General features: G+C 36.9%; 7 protein-coding genes across 7 annotated transcripts; 5 read left to right on the top strand and 2 right to left on the bottom strand.

Annotated features, from left to right (window-relative positions):
• Nucleotides 1–642: 642 nt before the first annotated feature.
• On the bottom strand, nt 643–1,922 carry RO3G_15147 (uncharacterized protein; the record flags this gene model as incomplete). Its single annotated transcript, XM_067669731.1, has 4 exons — nt 643–867; nt 923–1,096; nt 1,166–1,426; nt 1,515–1,922. The coding sequence occupies 4 exons, from the start codon at nt 1,920–1,922 to the stop codon at nt 643–645; spliced, it is 1,068 nt and encodes a 355-aa protein (XP_067525832.1).
• A 480-nt stretch (nt 1,923–2,402) lies between these two features.
• On the bottom strand, nt 2,403–3,167 carry RO3G_15146 (uncharacterized protein; the record flags this gene model as incomplete). The annotated part of the gene is made up of 3 exons (XM_067669730.1): nt 2,403–2,572; nt 2,633–2,947; nt 2,987–3,167. 3 exons carry the CDS (start codon nt 3,165–3,167, stop codon nt 2,403–2,405), a joined length of 666 nt encoding a protein of 221 aa, XP_067525831.1.
• Nucleotides 3,168–5,310: 2,143 nt separating this feature from the next.
• Nucleotides 5,311–6,059, top strand: RO3G_15145 (uncharacterized protein; the record flags this gene model as incomplete). The annotated part of the gene is made up of 2 exons (XM_067669729.1): nt 5,311–5,897; nt 6,053–6,059. 2 exons carry the CDS (start codon nt 5,311–5,313, stop codon nt 6,057–6,059), a joined length of 594 nt encoding a protein of 197 aa, XP_067525830.1.
• A 2,504-nt stretch (nt 6,060–8,563) lies between these two features.
• RO3G_15144 (transposase) lies at nt 8,564–8,806 on the top strand (the record flags this gene model as incomplete). Its single annotated transcript, XM_067669728.1, has 1 exon — nt 8,564–8,806. One exon carries the CDS (start codon nt 8,564–8,566, stop codon nt 8,804–8,806), a length of 243 nt encoding a protein of 80 aa, XP_067525829.1.
• A 1,053-nt stretch (nt 8,807–9,859) lies between these two features.
• On the top strand, nt 9,860–12,835 carry RO3G_15143 (uncharacterized protein; the record flags this gene model as incomplete). Its single annotated transcript, XM_067669727.1, has 1 exon — nt 9,860–12,835. One exon carries the CDS (start codon nt 9,860–9,862, stop codon nt 12,833–12,835), a length of 2,976 nt encoding a protein of 991 aa, XP_067525828.1.
• A 1,709-nt stretch (nt 12,836–14,544) lies between these two features.
• Nucleotides 14,545–14,935, top strand: RO3G_15142 (uncharacterized protein; the record flags this gene model as incomplete). The annotated part of the gene is made up of 2 exons (XM_067669726.1): nt 14,545–14,812; nt 14,883–14,935. 2 exons carry the CDS (start codon nt 14,545–14,547, stop codon nt 14,933–14,935), a joined length of 321 nt encoding a protein of 106 aa, XP_067525827.1.
• A 726-nt stretch (nt 14,936–15,661) lies between these two features.
• RO3G_15141 (uncharacterized protein) lies at nt 15,662–16,453 on the top strand (the record flags this gene model as incomplete). Its single annotated transcript, XM_067669725.1, has 1 exon — nt 15,662–16,453. One exon carries the CDS (start codon nt 15,662–15,664, stop codon nt 16,451–16,453), a length of 792 nt encoding a protein of 263 aa, XP_067525826.1.
• Nucleotides 16,454–16,558: the final 105 nt, after the last annotated feature.

Genomic DNA, 16,558 nt, shown 5'->3' with positions numbered 1-16,558 from the left:
TGCCATGAGCATTATGATGCTTTAAGAAATTACTATATGAATACCTATGCACCTATGATCACAAATACATACATTGATACCACCATACACTCATTCAAAAAAATCACTTTGCTTGGACAGCTTTACCAGCCATCAAGTGCCAATTCATTATCATCATCACCATCATCATTCATTCAGGCCATTGTCGACAATCAACTGCGCATTGGTCAAATATCATATTTTTTTACTCATTCATTTGGTAACAACAATCATTACTTTGCATTTGTCAATTGGTACAGCCATGCGACCCAACATTTCCCCTCCTTTGATGGTACTGGCATCCAAGTGTGGAAGAACCAGTATGAACCAGTGTCAAGACAAAATATACTTCCGATTCATCGCATTTACAATCCTGTTGCTGTCAAGCCTTACATTGACAATCATATTCTCACTCTCTCTCTTCCAAGAAAGATTTATATGTAACAAATATGAAAAACAATTCAATCATTTATCATTATTTTTATCATTATCATTATTATTATTTTATATATTTTACTAAAGAATCATTCAATAGACCAGTTTTTTTTTAACAAATGTTTATTCAATTTGGTAAGAGGCAACAAAACAAGAAACAAAAAAGAAAGGAAACAAAAAAGTGGATGCCTATGGCATTGGGTTGGCGGAAGCAGAGGAGGAAGAACCAGAAACAGAAGTGGGGAAGCCAAGAGCAGGGGAAGAAAAAGCCCAGGAAGGGTAATACTCATGATCGAGTTTATCTGGGAACTCCATCTCAACATTTTGCACTCTTCTTCTAATTGTTGGTGGAGCTCCCTTTTTCTTTTGTAATTCTTTGTACCCTTTCTGGAGCTCTTTGTGGAATTCCACTACCTGTAGACAATTAAGGTATATTAGAAAATGAGATTTATTGATATGTCATACTTACTCTTTCACTTCTGAATGATGGCCGTTTGACAATAAACGTACGGCCATCTTCATCTTCTGGGCCATTCTCCTCATCAGAGGTCCAATCAACCGTCAAGATCTTTTCGGCAAATGGGAACCGGGCTTGGTATGCAGCTGCGTTAGCGTTGTAAGCAACTCTCCTGTTAAGGAGTTTCTATTATAAAGTATTGATGTAAGTATTATAGACATTTTATATCCCAATTTTTAAATATCAAGTACTTACTGCATTTAGGCGGCTGCGGCAGGCTGACGTTGGTGTCGTCACAGCTTTCCCATTTGCCTTATCCACCATGTAATAGAACTTGCTTCTAATCATGGTGAATACTTGCGAATCAGTCAGGCCATTGAAGCGTTGATGCTTCCTGACTTCATCGCGCAACAGATTTTTTACTTTTCTGTTGGCCTTGTCGGTGATGGACTTGAGCGTATCAAACTTGATGCCACGGCCAACCAAGTATTCACGGTAGTGATCAGCTATGTGATCCTATAATGTAAGAAAAAAAAAAAAAAAAAAAAAAGAAATGAAGTTATTAAATTGTATTTGCTAATTGATACTTTGATTTTAGACTTACACTACACTGCTTTCTGATCCTGTTGATCTCATCCACAGCAATATACTGATGCCCTTGCTGTGGCTGTTGAACTGGATGCTGCTGCTGCTGCAGTTGTTGCTGTTGCTGTTGCCACATTTGAGCAAAAAACTGCATTTGGGCAGCCATTATCTCTGGTGTGAAACCAGAGGCTGCTCCAATGGCCTCTGCACCAGTATAGCTGCCAAAGCTTGCAACAGGAGCAGACACAGGGACAGGAGCGGACAGAGGGACAGGAACGGACACAGGAGCAGGAAAAGGAACAGAAGCAGAAGCAGAAGCGGAAACAGGAGCAGGAGCAGAAGCAGGAGCAGGAGCAGGAACAGAAGCGGGAACAGAAGCGGGAACAGAAGTAGAAACAACAGTGGATGATGATCCAGCAATGCTCATAGAAATTCTTGCCCTTTTGGGAGTATTGCTGGGTGTTGTAAACATACAGTGACTCCCAAAACTGTCCCAATGTTTTGTAATTTTGTCTTTTACTGTCAATGGTGCGATTGCTGATTGTATAAAATATGCCTTGTTGTACCTCATTTGAAAGCTACAGTAGTGTAGATGTACGTGGTGCAAACTAAATCTCAATGATTGTAGCACAGACGGAGATAATGCATGTAACAAATGACCGGTGCATTGGGACAGTTTTGGGAGCATATTGAAAAATCAGAATCTTTTTATTTATTTATTCTTAATAGTTGAACCAACGTCCTTTGTTCTAAATACACTTACGTATATGCTGTGGTATACTTTCTGTAACTTTTTGTCACTTTTCCGGCATCATAAGCTCATACCAAACTTGATCATACGTTCATAAAGCTCATTCATGCCTTTTAATACAGTTGCATAGTCATTAAGCCTCCTTTTCACCGATGATTACATGTTTTTGTTAGGCTTTAAGTCAGGAGGTTGTGCAGGACATCGTAAAACATCATAAGAGTGTTTTTGAAGGTACTCCTTTACTACTGTTGATGTATGCTTAGTGTCGTTGTCATGCTGGCAAATCACCTGATGACGTTCGAAGCCTAGTTTATCGACACCATATTCTATCGTACGCTCCAACTTACCTTCCAATATCTCTTTGTACAATGCTTTGTCCATATTACCATTGATTTTGCATATCCAACCAACCCCAGCATAGGTAATGGCACTCCACAGCATATTATTGCATCCACCGTGCTTAACAGCAATCTTCACATGATGGGATTTCAGGCTTTCCCCTGATCGAATCCAAGCCCAGGTGCATCTATCCGAATTAAATCTATTGATTTTTGTCTCGTCTGACCAAATAACGCCTCTCCAGTCTCCTACTGTGAAGTCACTGTGAGCAATGCACCAAGAAAGTCTGTTGCGGATATTCTTTGCGCTGAGTAATGGCTTCTTTGGCTTCTCAATCACACCTAAGCCTGCCTTCCGAAGGGCTTAAGGAACAGTTTCAACACCTGCTTTCTTTCCAATACCGTTTTCAAGACATTCTGTAACTGTTACAGTACTCAGAACACGATCTTTGGTGACTTTGCGTACATAGTAACGTTCATTAGCTGCAGACAACGCCTTGGATCGACCCCCGTTCGGCTTCATAACACTAGAACAATGGGATTTTCGGAGTTTACCAACCGTACTCTTGCTTAAACCCGTCATTTCTTCCATCTCCCGAACCGACTTACCTTGTTTAAGGAGAGTAATAGCTTGAAATACCATATCTTGAGGGACTTGTTTCACGTTGAGATTTAATGAGCGAGTTATAGCAGAGTAGGAGTTTAAAAGTTAAGCAGATGATAGTTGGGACATCGGAGACGTTGCTGGCGCTAATATATGCAGTTTGGTGATTGTATGCAAGTTGTGGATGGATATTTTGTAGATATTCTGATTTTTTAAATATGCTCCCAAAACTGTCCCAATGCACCGGTCATTTGTTACATGCATTATCTCCGTCTGTGCTACAATCATTGAGATTTAGTTTGCACCACGTACATCTACACTACTGTAGCTTTCAAATGAGGTACAACAAGGCATATTTTATACAATCAGCAATCGCACCATTGACAGTAAAAGACAAAATTACAAAACATTGGGACAGTTTTGGGAGTCACTGTAGTTATTTTCTATAAGATATCAGTTGTATTAAAATAAATAACGATATACAAAGATTAAACTATGATTGAACAAATCCACACTTTTCCAAATTTAGAACAATAAGGTCAGTATTTATCATCCTAGAGAGTCTAATCAATTGTCAACCCCAAAAGTAATTAGATCAAAGTTAATTGACTGGTTATTATTTCTATTGTTCAACTTCAGATGCATATATTAGAACATCGACAAGCTTTAGCTTAATCATTGGTTCTTCAGCACGACATCGTTACCGAGTCTATATCTTTTATATCTACGCTCACAAAGAATATAAATAGATGCCAACTTTTTATCCATTAAACGGGGCTCTTTTGGCAATATAAAGAAATCTGCAATAAAGAAGGATTTTAATTTTATATTGCTGTTATTGTTTTTTTGCTTAATTTTTTATTTAATCTTACGATTAAAACACGATATTCAAAACAGTATCAAAGCATTATTAGAGAATGACGTTGACCCCGCAGTCATTGGGAAACGGGTTGGAGTGCATAGAAATACCGTCAGTAGGTATGCAAATACATGGATACACAATAGAATACGTAAAAGAGGATGTAGACCGAGCATTGTGGCAGAGCCAACACGTCGATATATCAAGAGACAAGTACTCACAGGTTGTTTGAAGACTGCGAAGGATGTGTAAATGAAGTTGGAGGAACTGGGACACCCTATGTCGTATCAATCAGCAATTAATGTATTACATTCAGTTGAAATTTATGCTGAGATAAAAAAAAAAAGAAGCCATTATTGACTGAAAAGCACAAGAAGGCTCGATTAGCATGGGCAAAAAAGCATCAATGTTGGACAGTACATGATTGGCGACGTGTTATCTTTTCTGATGAGACGAAAATCAACATTTGGGGCTCTGATGGTTGCTGTTTAGGATAGGGGGTTTTACAGTAGGTCAAAAAACTGCTGCAAGGAATTGCAAAATTCCGGTTTTACAGCTGGTTTTCCATGGGTACTGCACCAAACTATCCCAAATTTTGACTGTTTGTACCTCAATGGAAAATGCATTTATTCGTCGATTATCGGATATGGGCAATGGTTATTGGTGGAATTTGAGATCGCTAAAGGTAGTATTATGAACATCCGACATTTTTTACTTGTTCAGATATGTTTGAAATGACGAATTTTAATACGACCCAACCGGTTGCTATCATAATTTTTCACATTCTTGACATGATTAGAATGTTGCCAGTATATAAAAGCGCTTACAATTCCTTTATTTTAAATTTTATATTTCCTTACTTAAATTATTTCTCTTTTTTACCTTATTACCAATCGCATGCCTAAACGACTGCCAGAAGGAAAAGTAGACGATCTCAAGCAAGCATTAACTGGATCCACATCAACGTACGATATTGCTAAAGAAATTGGAGTACATGAATCAACTGTCAGTAGATACTCTAGACGGTTGTTTCCAAATAGGACAAAAAGCATAGGTGGTAGACCTACAGTAGTCTCCAAAGTGACGAAGCGGTTAATAAAAAGAAAAGTCATTGAAGGGGTTCTAAAGACTGCCAAAGAGGTACACCGGGAGCTGGTTCAACTTGGCTACGATATCTCATACCAGTCAGCAATTAACGTACTGAAATCAATGGAGTTCCATTCTTCAATAAAAAAAAAGAAGCCGTTTTTGACAAAAGCTCATATGCAGCATCGATTAGAATGGGCCAAGAAGCATCAGGATTGGACAGTAGAAGAATGGCGAAAAGTCGTCTTTTCTGATGAAACCAAGATCAACGTATGGGGCTCTGATGGCTGTAAGTATTATTGGAAAAGACCAAATGATCCTCTTCAACCGCATCATCTAGAACTTACAGTCAAGCATGGAGCAGGCAAATTGATGATGTGGGGCTGTATAACTTCTGAAGGACCAGGATATGCTTGTCAAATTTACGATGGGAAAATGAACGCGAATGTTTATCAGCATATATTGGACACTACGCTTCGTGATACTATGCAATACTACAATTTCAACTGGTCCAACATTTACTTTCAGCATGATAATGATCCAAAGCACAAGGCAAAATCTACAATAGACTGGTTAGATAATCATCAAGTGCGGTATATTAGCGATTGGCCAGCTCAGAGTCCGGACTTAAATCCAATAGAACACGTATGGCATCAATTGAAGTTGAAGCTTAGCTGTTACGAACGTAGAGCAAAGAATACGGATGAGCTTTGGGAACGAGTAGAAAAAGTATGGAATGGCTTTGACAAAGATCTTTGCCAAAGGTATATCGATAGCATGCCGGCAAGGATTCAAGAGGTTATTAATAAAAAAGGAGGGTCAACTAAATATTAATAAATAAATTCATTCCGTTCAAATTTTCGTTTTTCCAAATTTTCAAATTGCGCATCTCATACTTCCTTCAATACTTATCCAATAGGGCATAAACTCTTTCGGATTTTTCAAGACATGTAGAAGATTTACTATGTGGGAACAGAGGCAGTTTGTGCCATTGTAACAGGATGTGCGCAACAAAAACCAAGAAAAATGGATTCCTTGCAGCAGTTTTTTGACCTACTGTAGGTAAAAGATAGTATAACAACAAAGATAAAGAAATACTGTTAGAACTTGGTATTTCTTTATTAAGTTAAGATAACTAAGATTGAATATGATAAATTCTACATGTAAAAAGTGAGAGTATTTATAGACATGATACGGATAAAGAATTAGGACAGATTTATGATCAATTCGACAGAATAGATGATTACTATTTCTAATTATTAGTTTAGCCTGTTCCTAGTTTGTATTGTCAATTATGCTATTGGGATGGTTTCAGATAACTCTGGATGTAGGACTATTTAGGAGACGGTACGGATGAATATAAAATCCTCTAGTTCCGTGATTGGATATTATGGATAATAATAATATCTCAGTTAGGATAAATGTTTATGTTTTAATCGTAAGATTAAATAAAAAATTAAACAAAAAAACAATAACAGCAATATAAAATTAAAATCCTTCTTTATTGCAGATTTCTTTATATTGCCAAAAGAGCCCCGTTTAATGGATAAAAAGTTGGCATCTATTTATATTCTTTGTGAGCGTAGATATAAAAGATATAGACTCGGTAACGATGTCGTGCTGAAGAACCAATGATTAAGCTAAAGCTTGTCGATGTTCTAATATATGCATCTGAAGTTGAACAATAGAAATAATAACCAGTCAATTAACTTTGATCTAATTACTTTTGGGGTTGACAATTGATTAGACTCTCTAGGATGATAAATACTGACCTTATTGTTCTAAATTTGGAAAAGTGTGGATTTGTTCAATCATAGTTTAATCTTTGTGTATCGTTATTATTTTAATACAACTGATATCTTATAGAAAATAACTATGTTTACAACAGTTTACATGATTAAAGATGATCCGGTAAGTAATTGTCATTCCTTATTCAACATGCTCATATCATCAATAAACTATATTACAACCATGTCATATTATTTGACTATGTGAAGTTAATATGGATAAAGCTTAATATAAAAATCTAATCAAAGTCTTTTATTGATCTGTGTTGGGAATAATGTTATAAATGATTCCAAGTTATGTCAACATATTATTCAGGATCATATTTGATTCCTTCTACTAAAATAAAGTGACTATAATCTTATGTATCCTTAACAGTTGCAAGTATTACTGGAAAAGAAAATGTGATCGTTTACAGCCTCACCATATCGACGTTACTGTGAAGCATGGAGGCGGTGGTCTCATGTTATGGGCTTGTATAACCAGCGAAGGACCTGGATACGCATGTCAGATCTATGAAGGTACCATGAATTCAGAGGTATACCAAGAAATCCTTGGTACAAGTCTAAAAGACACTATGGAGTACTATGGTCTGAACTGGGAAACGTCGGTATTTCAGCACGACAATGATCCTAAACATCGGTCAAAGTCCACGACACAATGGATGAAGGATAGTGGCATGATTTACATTGACGATTGGCCATCACAAAGTCCAGATCTTAATCCTATTAAACATATATGGCATCATTTGAAGTTAAAGCTAAGCATGTATGATAGTAGGGCGACCAGTGTCCATGAACTGTGGCAAAGAGTCGAAAATGAATGGAATTCGTTTACTAAGAAGCAATGCATCAAATATATAGACAGTATGCCCGACAGAATACAAGCAGTCTTAGCAGAAAAAGGTGGATCCACTAAATATTAAAAAAGTCAAAAAACTGCACCAACCGACCTCCTCTTTTTGCTGAGTGCTTTTTAGATCAATTCTCCGCATCTGAATTTGAAACTTTTGTCAATAAATAGTAACAGCATTAACTCTTTTTGTTCCAAGTTTCGTAATGTTTGTCGTATTTACCCCATTAAATACAGTGGGTGGACTAATTGTCCCAGTGTTTAAACTTTTTTTACTTTCGACTCCATAGCTCAACCAATTCTCAGGCTATGCGGATAGTTCTATGCTCATTAGAAAGGTCTCAGTCCGTGCTACATTATATCAAGCACTCAGTGTTCGAAGATTACACGGTCTGAGGTTATCGGCAATAGAAAAAAACCACCGCACTGGGACAATTTTTCCGCTACCCGCTTATTTTGCAATCCATTCCAAACATCGCTTTCTTATCAATCATAAATCACCGGAATTTGCATACCAACCTTATTTATGACAATCTATGACTCATACCTTTAATGTAAAGTATAAATAACCGTACGTTGTCAGTTTTTTTTACAATATTTTTTGTCTCTTTCTATACTGTACTTTCTCAACTTTATCTTGCCTCAAATGACTCGTACTATCAGCAAATCTGCTCAAAATCAAATCCAATTGCTCTTGGCTAGTAACATGACATATGAACAAGTTATGGAACGCATTTCCGGATTGAAAAAATCCACTTTAGATAGGTATATCAATTAGTTCTTTTCAAACAGAATGAAGGCAGCCCCTGGTCGAAGAGCAACTATTGGTGAAACTACCAAGTCATACATCCGTAGACAAGTAATAAAGGGTGAATTCAAGACATCCAAAGCAGTACATCAATATCTGAATGGTTTGGGGTATACTATTGGTTATTCTGCAGCCTTGAAGCTTCTTAAAAGCATGAACTTTAGAGCTAAAATTAAAGCCAAGAAGCCTTTGCTTAGTAAGCAGCACAAGGAACGACGTTTAGCATGAGCAATGGCTCACAAAGTCTGGACAACCGATGATTGGAGGCGTATGGTGCTTAGTGATGAGACGAAGGCAATGTTTTCGGGTCAGACGGTTGCAAATATTACTGGAGTCGACCAGACTATGCATTGCAGCCTTATCACTTAGACCTTACAGTAAAAGGTGGCCAAGGAAGTGTCATGGTACGGGGTTGTATCACTTACGATGGATTTGGGTATGCTTGTTGGATACATGATGGGACTATGAAAGCTGTAGATTATGTAAATATCTTAGAAACTACCCTTATGGACAGCTTAAAGTACTATGGATACAATCCTGAGGATATCTATTTTCAACAAGATAAGGATCCTAAGCACATTTCAAAGCTTGCTAAGCAATGGTTTGTGGATAACAACTTCAACTGTGATCATATCTATAGCTGGCCAGCCCAAAGTCCCGATTTAAACCCTATTGAACACGTATGGCATCACCTTAAACTCAAGCTGAGTGTATATGACACTAAGGCTAAAGGTGTACATGAGTTATGGGAAAGAATTGAAAAAGAATGGAATACTTTTACAGTGGATGAGTGTAGACGATATATAGATAGCATGCCTGACCGTTGCAAAGCAGTTATTAAAGCTAAAGGGGGACATACCCGTTATTAAATAAAATTTATGTTCAAACGGAAAAATTGTCCCAGTGCGGTGGTTTTTTTCTATTGCCGATAACCTCAGACCGTGTAATCTCCGAACACTGAGCGCTTGATATAATGTAGCACGGACTGAGACCTTTCTAATGAGCATAGAACTATCCGCATAGCCTGAGAATTGGTTGAGCTATGGAGTCGAAAGTAAAAAAAGTTTAAACACTGGGACAATTAGTCCACCCACTGTAAAACAATATCCAATAGCATATACTTTACAGCCTAAAGTAATGGATATAATAAATAGTTGGTTAGATGAAGGTATTATCATTCCAGCAACTCCATCTGGATGGAATCTGCCTATGACAGTAACTCATAAAAAAAATCTAGACGGCACTAAGACTGATAAAATTCGATTAGTGTTGGATCCTAGAATGTTAAATAAGGTCTTACCAGTTGATAATCATCAACTTCCATTAATTAACGATATATTCAATTCTATGTCTGGTGCAGTCATTTTTAGCACGTTAGATCTAAAATCTGCATTTAATCAGTTTCCTGTAAATAAGGATGATCAAATTAAAACTACTTTTACTGCGCCCAATAATTTACAATATATGTATAGAGGTGCTCCTTTTGGAATATCTACAATAAGTCAGCTATTCTCTCGTATAATGTTAACATTATTTAAAGATCTTCCTTATGTAAAATGTTTTGTGGATGATATCTGTATATTCAGTTCATCTATACATGCACATTTTCTTCATGTTAAAAAAGTGCTGCAAATATTAACTGATGCTAATTTAAAAATTAATTTTGAAAAGACCTATTTGGCAAAATCAGCCGTTTATTTATTGGGATATTCTATTTCTGCCTCAGGAAAGCAGACTGATGCCCGAAAATTAACAAATATATTCGATTGGCCTCGTCCTACTACTCAAAAGCAAGTGCAAAGTTTTCTTGGATTTGTCAACTATTTTAGACAACATACTCCTAACGCTGCACTTCTCATGGCTCCCTTAGATGCTTTGCGTTGTCATGATGAAAAAGTTAAAGGTCCTTTCGAATGGACAAAAGAGCATCAAATGCACTTTGATAGTATCAAGCACATTTTGTCTTCAGAATTGATGTTATCCCATCCTGATCTGTCAAAACCATTTTGTATTGCTACTGATTCATCAGATTACAGTACTGGTTGTTGCTTATATCAAGAGTTCGAAGTGACTAAACCTAATGGCGAAATATCTAAAATCAAAAGATACATTGGTTTCATGTCCCGTTCCCTGTCAAGAAGCGAAAAACGTTATAGTGTTACAATGCGTGAATTGCTTGGTGTAGTTTATGCCTTAACCCAATTTCATAAATTCATATGGGGCACACGATTTACTTTATACACTGACCATAAAGCTTTATGCTATATTCATTCCCAGAAGAATGCCAATAGTATGCTTATTAAATGGCTTGACGTCATTCTTGACTATAACTTTAGTGTCATTCATGTTCCCGGCTTGGAAAATGTCTTACCTGACAAACTATCCAGATTATATCCGCCAAAGGATACGTTCGAGCATGAAAGTGATATTAAAAAAGGCAAAAGATTATCCTCATATAGACAGAATCATGCTATTTCTGAGACAATTAATACAAAGAAAAAACATCGAGCTTATTCTAAATACAATGCTGCTATAAACATTATTTCAGTAATTCAAGAAACTACAACTTCTGATGCACAAAAGGACATCATACAAGTTAAAGAAAATACTGATATAAGAGATATTGATTATAACATTAATGATCAATACTTGTTTTATGTACAATCTGCACAGCCATTATATTCGGATTATCTTACACCTCCTTTGGCTGAACACCAACAGTTACTTATAGATGCCCATAATAAAATTGGTCACTATGGTGCTGAACAAATGGTCAAACGTCTCCATAATGACGGTATCCATTGGCCTAACTTGATAGGTGATTGCATTAAATTCATTAAGCAATGCAAAGATTGTATGAAGCATAATATAGAAAAAAGAGGCTTTCATCCTCTACGTAGCATTTATAGCTACTATCCTGGTGATCATTATGCTATTGATCTTGGTGGTCCTATGCATACTACCTCCGTTTACAATAATAATTACTTTATGGTTATTATCGATGTTTGCACACGCTTTTGTATACTTCGTGCTCTACCTGATAAAAGATCAGATACAATTTTACGTTCTCTTATTGACGTGTTCTCAACTATGGGTTTTCCTACAAAACTCCAAAGCGATAATGGAACAGAGTTTAAGAACTCGCTCTCCAAAGATTTAGCTGATGCTATGGGCTATGATCATCGATTCATCACTCCTCTACACCCATCTGCTAATGGAATTAGTGAACGTACTGTACAATCAGTCAAAAAATTACTGGCTAAAGCCACACATGGTGTTGGCAATGATTGGGATTTATATCTTCCATCTATTCAACTTGCTATGAATAATCGTATATCCAAACGGTTAAATTCAACACCTTTCTCTCTTATGTTCGCACGTAAAATGAACGAACCTTATGGTTTTCGATCTGACAAAGATAAGCTCAAAGAAGTTAAAGATAAACCACCAATGTCTCATGAAGAGCTCATGAAACGCATTGATTATATGACTGATATTGTATTCCCAGCTATCGTTAATAAAACCAAAGCACAAATCGAACTTGAACAAGCAAAGTTCAATGATTCTCATAGGCTTGTTGATTATGCACCTGGCTCTCATGTCATGGTTCGTATTCCAAATAAATCTGGTCAACTCGCTCCTGCTTACGAAGGACCATATACTGTCGTACGTAAAAATAAAGGAAATGCCTATATCTTACGTGACGAAACTGGTGTCCTTATGCCTCGTGCCTACACTTCCGTTGAGCTGAAATTAATCTCTAATGAAGAAGTTATCGAACTGGATGATGAAGGTAATGAAATCATAAATTTCGAAATCGAAGCAGTTATAAACCATCGTGGCCCTCCAAAAAACCGTGAGTACCTTGTACGTTGGAAAAACTATAGCAGTGAGTGGGATGAATGGCTATCTGCAGATAAGTTTAATGACCCTAACACACTACGCAATTATTGGAAAAATCTTGGTAAAAAATATATTCCTCCAAAAAATGCTCCAATTACCAATTCTCCATCTTCATCTGAACTACTAAAATCCACTCCATCTGGTACTATAAGTACTGCTATGAAACATTTCTCTTCTGATGATGAAAATAATTCTAATTTGGTTGATAAAAAATCCACAATTAAATCTAATGTTGGCTCTTCAGCACGGCCTGTTAAAAGAACTCGTCGTAATAAGCCTCCAACTAACAACGCTTGTGATACTCCTTCCACAGCCACTCGTTCCAGTAAACGACTTAAATCTCTTCATAAGTAAATTACTTTTCATTTACAAAAAAAAAAAAAAAAAAAACAAAACAAAATAGTCACGAGATTTTCATTAAGGTAATCTCATACTGGTCGGGGGCTATGTCGTATTTACCCCATTAAATACTTATTATTCGTATGAGATTACTCAAATCTTATATAAAAAATAACAAGTACTGAATACATAATATTATATATTACATATTCTCTAAGACTCATTTACAATATTAACCATATACAATATTTATATTATTCAAGTTCAATACTAAAATTGACCTTGAACTCACTTCGGTCCCTGAATAATTTTATTTCCTATATAAAGGCGTAGTTTGATTAAATGGGTTCTCTCTCTCGTCTTGAAATCTAATAAAGAGGTTACATAGAGACTCATTCACTAGTTTTCAAGTACTATCTCCTTTTAATTCTCAAATTTTTATCTGCAAATATCTCAATGTTTATTGTTAAACTGACAGAGATATACTGGTATTTCCGAAAAACTGAGTTGCGTTGGTGCAGTTTTTTGACCCACTGTACGTACGGAGATGCTCCTTCCTATCAAGTCTCTTCTGGCTCCCATCCTCTCTTTGCTTTTCAACATTTGCTGCCAATGGTCTTATACCCCAGTTCTCTGGCGTCAAGCACAGGTGGTCCCCATCCACAAGAAAGGTGATCCCACCTCGCCAGGGAACTACCTGTTGTATAATGGTTTAGGTAGTAAAAGAAAAGATGGAAACAAAGATCAAGAAACAGTTTGAGTACTTTTTGAGACTGATCTTTATTTCAGTTTAAGTTAAAGTAAAAATTATTCTAATTGAAGGCAGGTATTTATATCTTATTGAGTGAGTGGCTTGATATCTTCTATTGTGATCGTTCTTCTAATCTTCAGGTACTTTAGCAAGTGTCATCTCTGTGGAATAGGCGTGTTATTTCTCTCGATTAATAAAAGTAATAAAAATAAGTCGAATAATCGATGAGTCTCTTGAACCTCTTTATTGAGTAAGGACGAGAGAGAGAGCCCATTCAATGCAAACTACGTTTTAGAATATAATAATGTGATTTAGGGTCCGAGGTGGTACGGTATAAATTGTGTGGGGTTTTTATCGTATATAGCACTTTGGGCTATATATGATATACAGTCAAATTATTAGTTGAAGAATCTTTTGAGTGATCTCACACGACATTAAGAAAATTATTAAGGTAAATACGACAATCTCTAATTATGATTATGAAAACTTTTCATTTGTTCTTTTGTATGTCTGTCATAGATCATCTTTTATTCTGAGAATTCCTCACTGATTTGAATAACGTTATTTTACGCGTTATTTCAATTATGTGAAAGATTAGCAATGTTCCTGACATTGGATTGGATTTGGTTATTTTAGTTGATACTTCTTCTTATCAAAGAACTCTCATGAATACAATACATATTCTTTTAGAATATGTTTAATTGGAATTGATTGTATGATCTTATTTAAATAAACTTATATTTTATTTTAATTATGATCTTGTATTAAGACTTATATTTGTTAATGTCAACTACAATCAGTTACTGTTCTACAACACTACCGTCCGATCTCTCTGACTTCTATTGTCCGTAAGCTGTTTGAAATGTGTCTCTTTCCGTTTGTTGAGCTGGTCTCTCCTCCCTTGGATGTTGCGCAAGGTGGTTTCCGACATCAACGTAGTGCGTTGGATCAAGCCCTCTGCTTGCATGACCTGATGCGTGCCTACCGCGATCGTCATAATCATTACCCTGTTGTCGCCTTCTTGGATATTAAGGCCGCCTATGATACTGTCGACAGACGTATCATATGGCAATCTATGCTCGCCTCCTCCGCTCCTTTCTGTCTGGTCTCGCTGCTGGCTAATCTCTTTGATGATGTCTCGGTGTCTGTCCTACTTCAAAACAATGTCTCCACTCCTTTCGTTCCGAGTACAGGTGTACTCCAAGGCTCTGTCCTAAGTCCCCACCTGTACTCCATCTACAGTGGGTGGACTAATTGTCCCAGTGTTTCAACTTTTTTTACTTTTGACTCCATAACTCAACGAATTCTTAGGCTATGAGGCTAGTTCTATGCTCATTAAAAAGGACGCAGTTTGTACTACATAATATCAAAAGCTCAGCGCTTGGAGATTGCACATTCTGATTTAAGCAGCAATAGAAAAAAAAACACCGCACTGGGACAATTTTTCCGCTACCCGCTTATTTTGCAATACATTCCAAACATCGCTTTCTTGTCAATCAGGAATCACCGGAATTTGCATACCAATCTTATTTATGACAATCTATGACTTATACCTTCAAAGTATAAATAGCCTTACATTATGTGTTTTTCTTTACAATATTTTTAGTCTGTTTCTGTACTGCACTTTCTCAGCTTTACCTTGTCTCAAATGACTCGTACTATCAGCAAATCCGTTCAAATACAAATCCATTTGCTCTTGGTTAGCAGCATGACATACAGTGGCCGTCAAAACTGGTCGCATGTTTTCATATTTTGCCTATACGCACTATCTTCTTCTTCATTTCTTAGTCTATAGCAATGAAATATAGTTCATTCGAAAGAGCAAACTCTGGACAATTATATGGTAGCACAGACATCACAGTAGAGCCAGTATACTGGTAGTAATTGGCACTTAAAGTCCGACGGTACATGCGACCAGTTTTGACGGCGTTTGTAAGTAACATAATATAGTCACAAAAATGTGGCTTAATTGCAATTTTTTCATATTTTTTTCTTCTCTTTCTTCTTTCATCGTAATATTACTTACATGTAAGTGTTTTTTTGTTAAATTGCAGCACTCCATTAAGACATTATACCATTGCAGATCCGACATGCGTGCAATTTCAAATGACAAAGCAAACAACATCTACTCATTGCTGAGATCCAAGAAGTCAAACAGCAAAATAGCAAAACAAGTTGGTGTTAGTCGTACCACTGTTCAGAAGTACCGCTCATCTCTCAAGATGAGTGGAAATGTTGATGAAGGTGGTCGCCCATCTCTAATTAGCCAACGCATGGTGAACTACATCCGGAGATTAGTCACCTTAGGAAGAAAAAATAACGCTGTAGAGATCCAAAAAGCTCTAAAAGAAGAATTTGGAATGTCTGTAAGTGACAGTACCGTACGCCGCGTTCTTAAAAAAGCTGGCTTTATAGCGTTTGTCAAGCCTCAAAAACCTTTGCTACGCAGCCAAAACATCGTGAAACGCCTTCAGTGGGCCAAATCGCACCAACATTGGACTGTGGATGACTGGAAACGGGTCATATTCTCAGATGAGACTAAAGTAAATCGTTTTGCATCCGACGGAAAGGCTTATGCATGGAAACTACCCCATGAGGAATTGAACTCGCGACATGTACAGCAAACCGTCAAGCATGGAGGCGGCAATATCATGGTCTGGAGCTGCATTACATGGGAAGGAGTTGGGTGGATAGTTGATGTAGGTCATCGTATGAATCGCGAAGGCTACCTTGAGGTCTTAAAAGATGACTTACTCAAGACAATGGAAAGTTATGGCTTGGATTCCTCCAAAATGGTGTTTCAGCAGGACAATGATCCGAAGCATACATCGAAGGTAGTGAAAGAATGGATTGACCAGCAGTCATTCGAAGCATTGGAATGACCTCCTCAATCACCAGACCTAAATCCCATAGAGCATATGTGGGCTCATTTAAAGAGAGAGCTATTTCATAGCTATGAGGCACCACCAACTAGTATGCATGAGCCA

This window comes from Rhizopus delemar, genomic scaffold (assembly GCF_000149305.1).
Source record: "Rhizopus delemar RA 99-880 supercont3.15 genomic scaffold, whole genome shotgun sequence".
NCBI lineage: Eukaryota > Fungi > Mucoromycota > Mucoromycetes > Mucorales > Rhizopodaceae > Rhizopus > Rhizopus delemar.
The sequence above is the reverse complement of the archived record's forward strand: the minus strand, read 5'-3'. Positions and strand labels throughout refer to the sequence as shown.